General features: G+C 37.2%; 1 protein-coding gene across 1 annotated transcript; it reads left to right on the top strand.

The window, feature by feature from the left end:
• Positions 1-1087: 1087 nt before the first annotated feature.
• Positions 1088-5214, top strand: LOC140330831 (histamine H3 receptor-like; the record flags this gene model as incomplete). Its single annotated transcript, XM_072411303.1, has 2 exons — positions 1088-1234; positions 3863-5214. Coding segments are annotated over 2 exons (867 nt in total), but the record flags the coding sequence as incomplete, so codon positions are not given.
• Positions 5215-9335: the final 4121 nt, after the last annotated feature.

The raw sequence follows: 9335 nt of genomic DNA, 5'->3' as shown, positions 1-9335 counted from the left end.
GACTCATGATGAATTAAACATAATTCTAAACTGTTTTCCCTGATGATTTTAAGTATTAAGTTAAGCAGCAATACCATCCACCCACAGTGAAATCAGTTATAAAATATATGATAGAACAAGGTGGTTACAGTATTACTATCACAAGCTGCAAAGTCTTCTAATCTGAGGTGTCCCAAGAACAAGGGTTGCTTTACACAGGACTCTTTCTCATATAATTTTACCAAAAAAATCCTGCATCCTGTCTCTAGTTCTGTGAGAAGGACGACATACTGTACATCTAAATTTTACATGGAGCACAATTTATGGTATGAACATCAGTGTGGAAATCCGCTATGTTTTACCTAATGATGACAGAAATATGAGTGATAGTAATTCAACTGAAGATGGAGAAATAACATCTATGTCTGAAAGCACAACTATATTTTTGTATATCTTTATACCTCTGATAACTTGCATCACTGTTCTTGGTAACATTATTGTTATTTTAGCTTTTATTAATGACAAAAGACTTAGAAATCAAAGTAACTTTTTCCTTCTTAATCTGGCAATCTGTGATTTTTTTATTGGTAAGTTTTATTTGTCCTTTTTTTAATTTACTACTAAATTACAGAGATGGACTGAAGGGGCCAATCTTTTAAATCTTAAGAGAAATGCATGTATTAGCTCAACCTCCCATTCCAACAAATTTACAAGCCATTGACATATTTGTAATATATTTAATTTAAATATTGGCACTAATAAAATATGACAAAATTGTATGATTTTTGTCTATATTAGCTGCCCATATCTGTGCTTGTTATATTTGGAATTTTGGCAGTACACGGTGCAGCTTGAAAAACTAAAAAAAGAAAGCTGTGGTGAGAAGAATATAGCTTGTTCATTATGTTGATCTCATAGCTTTAGTGATCTTATAACACTGGAACACTAGAAAGGTCAGTGGCTCAGTAGTACAGGTTTTCTGTAAAACATTCCAGTTCACTACCTGGAGACATGAAAGATTTATGTAGACTGCTTGTGGTTGCCTTGTACTATGCATTTTTATAGGAAATTATGCCCTGTTTGGTGCCCTGGTTTCTTAATTTTTTAAATTTGTTTTTATGGATTGATTGGATTGCACAATGTATCAAATAACATAACATTTCTATCTTGTATTTTGCAAGGAGCATTCTGTATTCCTGTGAGTTCATCATACAACATAACTGGAACATGGACACTTGGTAACTTCCTCTGCAAGGTTTGGTTAATAGCTGACAACCTGATGTGCACTGCTTCAGTGTTTAATATTGTTCTCATCAGTTATGATAGGTTTTTGTCTATCACCCTGGCAGTAAGTATGGACTGTTTTTCTTAAAACACTAATACTAATAACACCTAATAGTTTAGTGTGGCATTTATGGCATCCCTAAAATAGATCCTTGTTTGGGAAGTACCAGTTTTTATCAGTTGCAAAGCCTTCCTACTATACTTTACTATACTTTGAAGGGAGCCTCCAAAGTGACATCTTGTCTGATTGGGCCTGATTAATTAAAGCTCTCCATGGCTGGAGAGGATACATTTTCATCAGTGAAGCTGGGTGATCCAGCAAACCTGGAATGCATTGGGTCGAGGATTCAATACATTTGCTAGCAAATAGCAAATGACTTTAAAGAAATCCGTTCGCGGTTTTCTGGATCACAGGGCATTTTCTACTCCCGATGTCCACAGGCAGGCACATTTTTTACACCTACTGACCCCTTAGAATTTTTCGACCTTACTTTCCTCTATACAAAGCAATATTTTATTACTTACTGGTCAAATATTCAAAGATCCCTAGGTCAGCTCCAATAAGTTAATAGCTAGGAACAATGTGGGTTTTTTATTTGAAATCCGCAGTTCTTACTATTTGGCATATATACAGTTTTCTAAACTGATCTTTTGGAATTTTGTTGTCTTTCTCCAAACATACATCTAGACACTCCACACTCACTTCTACTGTAGCCCTTTTTACATTTCTTCTTAAGCCTCAATCTAAAGCATCCATAAATTTGTTAGCCTGCAAAACAAAATAGCATGCATGTGCAATTATTTGAGGAGACCACATTGCCACATTGTGGCCCCTAAGTTTAATCTTTGAAAGCTCTATTTTTGAACACATATAGCAATTCTTTGGAGTGTAAGGCCATGGTCCATGACCAGTGCTCGTCAGATGCCAATCCCCCAATCTAACGCCGCACTCTTCACCTATAGCAAACCCCCACTCAACCTTGGGATGCTAGCTGCACCACCCCAGCACACAGTTGCCCCCAGGACGTCTTTGCACAAGGGATGGTGTCTGGGAAAGGATTGACAGAGGACTGGGAGCCCACCGATAATGCAGTACCAAGGCAAGCCCAGAATACTTAGCCAGAGGTCACACATGGGTAATCAGTCCACCAGATGAAGTATCCAAAGGAAAAGACAAAGCAGAATCGAAGTCTAGGCGGCATAGGGTCTCAGGGTCTGGTACAGGCAAAGTCAGTAAAAGTAAGTCCAATAAGATACACCAGCAGCAGGTCAGCCCAGCCTAATGCTACAACAGGCAGCTGGGGACTGTGAGTAGAAAGGCTAAAAAAGTCTCAGCAGCCAATGGTAGGGCAGGATGAAGAAAGACAGAAACAAACGGTGTGATACTGTGGCGATAGCGCAGAGCACAGTATCACCGGACTCCTAACATGGAGCAAGTTTTCCCTGGAAGCCCCCCGTTACTCCTTAAGGCTGGGTCTACACGGAGTGTTTCCCAAGCCTTTAACCTGAGACTTTAAAAGCCCATGTTTGAAATTCAGGCATTTTAAAGCTTGCCTGTAAACCGCGTTTTACCGCAATTAGGTTTTTAGGCATTTATAATTGTGGGAAAACGCTGGTAAATGTCCCCATTGAAATCAATGTACATGTTTACCCGTGTTAACCCCATGTTTTAATTTTAAAAATGTTGCAGGAGTGTTATCTATAATGCTCAAAAACGTGCCTCAAGAAAACGCCCTGGTGTAGATTAGCCCATTGGAATGCATGATACTTTCAAACATGGGTTTTTAAAGCTTTAAGTTAAACACTGGGGAAACAGTCCATGTAGACCCAGCCCAAGGCAGAACTATAGCTAAAAATGTTAAAAATTGTAACCAGGCAGGTTCTTACAGAAAAGAAAGGTGACATCCCTTGTGCAGTACAAAAACCTTACCTACCCGATCACAATTTTTTGACGCTCACCTGTCCCCATGTTGTTGCGGGCACTGAGATCTTCTTCTTCATGTATTCTGATCTTCAGTCAACCTGATTGGCTGGGCCAGGATGGGATGATGTACCCCCCACAAATGCATCTGGGTTCATTCAGTCCTGGCAGCCCCGGGGAATGCTGGGATACCTGGCACCTTTTTTTAAAGAAGGCAGAAGAAAGATGAAGTGAACAGGCAGTGAACAGTATGCTTTATTGCAGAGACATTGCCTGTCTCTCTGCAAAAAAAGACCTGCCTGATGTTCAAAGTGGAACTAAATTACCTCTTCATAGGGCAGGGACACTCTTAAAGTCTAATAATGTACTACAGCGACTAAAGACCTCTAGCATGTCCCACACCTGAAAACTGCAAGCTAACTGACTTTTCACGGAACAAGAATACAAACATTTTCCACCATTACTAGCTAGCCTGCAAAAAAAACAAAAACAAAAAAAAAAACCTAAAACAAATGACATGTTTCAACCATTTGCTTTAAAAACACAGGTATTATAACTAGCCTTACATAGCATATATTTCTACACATGCTGTCCTATCACTTTGTTCTCTGAATTGCAATTAGCTGAGGCCTAAACTATTGTATGATCAAGAAGGTCTTTTATCCTTATGTTTTCCAGGTGTCATATCGTTACCAGCAAAACAACTACAGACAGACAGTTGTAAAGATGGCCATTGTCTGGGTTCTGTCCTTCCTTCTCTACAGTCCAGCTATTATTGGCTGGGAATATCTGTATGGTGATAGTAATATTCCTGAAGGCCAGTGTTTAGCAGGGTATTATTACAACTGGCACTTCCTTCTTGGAGCCTCAACCTTTGACTTCTTTCTTCCATTGATAAGCATTTCATTTTTTAACATTAGCATATACCGTAACATAAAACTACGAAGTAAAACGAGAAGTCATGTTCTTTCTTCACTAACTCAATGTGACATGAGAACATCTATAGAGGTGGCTGTTGTATCTACCAATGTGGGTCGAACACAGGATAAAGCATCTCTAAATGTTCACAACTCATCTTCTGAAATCGGAGAGATTCCCAGCTCAAGTAACAATGCTGCTAAACTTTCTAGGGATAAGAAAGTGGCAAAGTCACTGACTGTACTTGTCTGCGTTTTTGTGATTTGTTGGGCTCCATATACATTTCTTCAGACTATTCGTGCAGCTTGTCATGATGAATGTGTTGACTCTTACTGGAATGAAGTTACCAGTTGGATGTTATGGATTAACTCCTCAGTAAATCCAATTATTTATCCTTTGTGCCACAAAACCTTCAGAGATGCTTTAGTAAAATTGTCTCAAAAATTCCGGTTTATATTGATGACGTTTATTAAACATTAATCTTTTCTTTTTTATATTATTTAGGGTCAATGCTATCTTCTCTAGCACATTGGTAGGAAAACTGTATATTAAGTATTTAAAATACTTTGCCCTGCAATGGCATTGTGTAATTTGCTCTAATAACGAAAGAGACCAATGACTGACTATTAGCTCATTATACATATCCATTCACGTGGTTTATAATATCTTGTGTCAAGTGTTAAAAATGTTTTTTCCAGTTGACTGATGTGCTCTAATTAGATTCTCCAACCCTTATCATAGTTGTTGTAGAGCATTTGCCTTAGATCTTTTGAACTTATTTCAGAAGTAGCCTCTCTTTGTATCCCCAAAGCCCCAATTAGCTCATCTCCATTTGGGCACAGATATATCAGTGATCACTATAGTTACAACATCATAAATAAATCCTTAAATAATAACTTTTCGTACCATTTTGTTTCTGGTTTTGTACTGGTATAATATCCCCTTTACTATCCCTTTTTCTTCCGTGTTGTATCTGTTTTATAGCCCCTTTCTTGTTATATCCCTGGTTAACTATGAAATGATAACTGTTAAGGTTTATCACCTTTACTTGTTTATTGTATACTCTTTTTTGCTATAACTTTTTTTTAAATAAATACAAGAAATATCTATTGTTTTTGCTTTATGTGTTTTTTTTCTGGCTCAAAGATATCCACTCCTTCATTTCTTGTCACAGGTAGCAATGGCAATACAACTCTCTTGTAATTCATTTGCTGCAATTTTATGATTTTCAAATTCATTTTGAATGTTGGGTTCATTTGTGGCTGGTGAATTTTGCTTTACACAATATTAACCTGCACTTTTTTTAATCTTAACCAGCAGATTTACAATTGCCAATAATTTGGGGTGGGGAGTACTGTATTACCCAGCCCATCACTATAAAAGTCTGGACTGAGAGTAGCCATATTGTCAGTGTGTGAGAGCTGCCATGGATAAGGTTAGTTAGATTAGTGAGTAAACTATGCTTAGGTTTGTAAACTGCATTGAATAAGTATATTCAATTCGGCTCTACCTTTGTATTCAACATTTACATCAACCCAAAGTCCTTATTAGGACTACTATTTGTCTTAACAAGTTTGCATTTTCTTTTGGGGGGGGTTGTATTTTAGGGTTGGTATTTATTATGGGGTATCTGTCAAGAATTCACTTGTTGCTTGGCAGCCATCTCTTCCCAGAGCTGTCATTTTTGTAGCAATTGTTACATCGTTTGAGATGTAGAAAAGAAAAAAAGAAAAGAAAAACAACTACAAGAACAGTGTGCATCAAAAACAAAAGCATTTACCTTACATCCTTTTAATATAATAAAAAGATTAGGCATAGACCTGTCAAATGACCCACAATGACAGGCGAACCTATTATTGTAAGGGTTTAGTCAATAGAAGCTGTATGAAAACCCCTTTCCTCCCATTGTATGTTACATTATTCATATTGCAATTCATTTAGCAAAACTCTAAACAAAATTCAGAGCATTTTGCACATTGTTGCTCAAAATTAGTCACAGGGATTGTTAAGTAATGTAAACTGTTCCTAATGGGGTCATAGACCTAAATAGCACCTTGTCAGAAGTGTCCAATCTTTCTGAATCTATCCAAAGTAAAAAAAAAATGTTTCCTATATTGAGTTTTGTATTTACCTGGCAATTGTTCATTCAAACACAAGGGGCCTGATTTATTAAAGCTCTCCAAGGCCGAAGAGGATACTCTTTCATCAGTGAACCTGGGTAATCCAGCAAACCTGGAATGGCTTTCTTAAAGTCATTTGTTATTTGGTAGCAAATGTATTCAATCCTGTACCAGATCCATTCCAGATTTTTTGGATCACCCATCCTCAGTGATAAAAGCATATCCTCTCCAGTCTTGGAGAGCTTTGATAAATCAGACCCAATCTTCACTTCTTCAGACAAAACTTAACTTTTTTTGTACATTGTCATATTTGTTTGCCACTTAAATTTCTTATCATTGTCTTCTAGAGAAATAAATGCACACTCACATCCAGAAGATATTTTGTCATTGGAATACATCAGAGACTTCACAGTTGTAAAGCTGGTTTATTCCCAAATTAAAGCTTTGCTAAATCAATTATAGCAAATTGTTTAGGGATTGACCTAGTAATCTGTATAAACCCAGGAGAAACTTTTTTATATTCATATTCTCTAACTTCAATGCTGTCAACGTGAAATTTGTGTAGATTGCATGGATGTCTTGGGAGTTTAGGATTTGAATGTTAAATTTTAAATGTCACAGTATGGTGCAGTAACTAAAGACAAAGTGCTAATTCTCCCTGAACAATCCAAATGTTTCAAAAGCATGTACTATAGACTATTTAGCATTCTGTCACAGTTACTTAAAGCAGAACTAAACTCGGTGGTGGGTGGTGAGCTAGTGCCATAATCAGCAAGTATGCACAGCATGATAACTCCTAAATGTTTTAGAGGACTAAATGTGAAACATTAATAATGGCTATAAAATACTTTATAATGTGTACAAAGTAACAATTCTACACGTATAGAATTATTATTGTTTGAGAATTTTGAATATGTTGGAAGGAAAATAATGTCATATCAAATAAATTAATTTAAAATAGCTGAAATTGTAAATTAAAATGCACCATAAACCAGAAAAAACAAAACAAAAAAACATCAGGAAGTAGTACTATTTGACAAAAGAGACAGGTCATGTCTATAGAGAAGGCTAGGGGTTCCTTGAACAATGAGCAATTGTGACTTTCAGTTCACTTTTACTTAAATCATTGATGTTTTTGGCTATCTAATTTACACTTCAAAAAGATAGCTTATGTATAGACAGGCCCCTGACCGGACTAGACACACCATAGACTTTATATAACTCCAACTGGGATGGCAGACAAAAGAGAGAAGTCATGTTACTAGCTATTGACCTTCAAAAAGCATTTGACAGTGTATCTTGGTCATACTTGTTTCAGGTGTCATCAGTGATGGGATTTGGTAACTGTTTTATGAATGTATTTATGAGCATTATATGATACACCAATTTCAAATATTTCCCTGGGCGGTTTCCTCGCCTTTAATATTAATATCAAAAGAGGCACAAGGCAGGGTTGTCTCTTGTTCCCCCTTTTATTTGCTCTTGCTATTGAACCTTTGGCGATAATCATTCGAGAGGATCAGAATATTAAGGGGGTGTGGTGGGAGAGAGCATAAATGTGGCTCTGTTCGCTGACTATATACCCATGTATGTTTCCTCCCCTCATATCACCCTGCCCAATCTATTTAGAGTTTTGCAGCTCTTTCTGGCCTACATGTAAATCGTTCCAAGTCCCAAGCTCTTTTTTTTTTTTTTTTTTTTTTTTTTTTTAAATGGCAAAAAAATATTTAAGCCCACAATAATACTCCCGTTATAAAAGTAAGCAATCTTCTATCAGGTTTCAACGGTTGCTGATTTTATTGAACGGTTGCAGGTTTATTGAAATGCTTAGGCTGTTAATTTGACTTATCTTTCTTCAAGCATATTCTACTTCATTGTCTGGATTCTAGTAATGATTATGCTTTGTCATTATTGATGACTGGTTTAATATGTTTATGATTGTTAAAATCATATGTCCCCTCCCTTTTCACCCCTTGTTTTGTGTTAATTCTTTACATTTTTCATTGTAAAACTTGAAATTATAATAATACAATATTGAAATATAAAAGCAGGCTTTATGCCTAGCTTGTTAAAGCAAAAAGATAGCTTAATGGGAGAACATTTTAAATCGCACCACATCCTTTTTATAAACAGTCAAATCCAAATTTTTAGATGTGATATTGATTTTTCAGGCTTTCATATTTTAATTTTTCATGCTTATTATGAACAATCACAGTTAAAACTAAAAAAATTATACAATTTATTGTGTAATGCTTTAAAAACATGTTGATAAAACATACTGATAAACAGTGGAGGCGCCGTAATCTCATGGTAGTGGGCGGAGCAGTGGTCTTAAATTCATCCCAATAATACCAGGTGCGTATTGGTCTGTGTGTAGAACAGTCCCCTGTACTCACAAGCTCCTCCATATATTGAATATCGTTTACCCTGGTCAACCATTGCTGCACAGTAGGCGGAGCAGCTTGTCTCCACAGCAAGGGGATGCAGGCCTTGGCCGCATTTAACAGATGACGCAGTAGCAACCTTTTATAACATTTCCTCGACATTGCTGATATATGAAGCAGAGCAAGCTCCGGTTTCATACCTCTGTCAGCCTTTCCACAATATCAGCAACATCCGCCAAGAATGACGCTAGACCAGGGCAGGTCCAAAATATGTGTAACAGCGTACCCGTGTGTTGTCCACAATGCCAACACGCTGAGCTGTTGTGTGGAAAGAGTTTCGCTAGCCGATCAGGTGTTCTATACCACGTGGTGAGCACTTTGTAGTTAGTCTCTTGATATCGATTGCTAATAGATGCTTTGTGTCCGTAATATAACATACACTCAATTTGATCTTTGATAAATTTAATACCAAGATCTCTCTCCCACTTAGTGACAAAGTGTGGTGTTGAAGGGTCCTGGGCTGTCAGTTGCATTTTATACATATAGGAAAGCACTCCTTTCAAGGGATCGCCCTTTACACATATACTCCCTAGCGGGCCAAGGGGGCGGCCAAAATCCTGTGCCAGCGGCAGTGACTTAATAAAGTGTTGAAATTGTATTTTCCTCCAGATACTCAGACTCGGAAGGGAATGGTCTACTAGGAGCTGGTCCAAGTCCCAAGCTCTAAAC

This window comes from Pyxicephalus adspersus, chromosome 5, assembly GCF_032062135.1.
Source record: "Pyxicephalus adspersus chromosome 5, UCB_Pads_2.0, whole genome shotgun sequence".
In the NCBI taxonomy this organism is placed as follows: Eukaryota; Metazoa; Chordata; class Amphibia; order Anura; family Pyxicephalidae; genus Pyxicephalus; species Pyxicephalus adspersus.
This window is presented reverse-complemented; position numbering and strand designations above follow the sequence as displayed.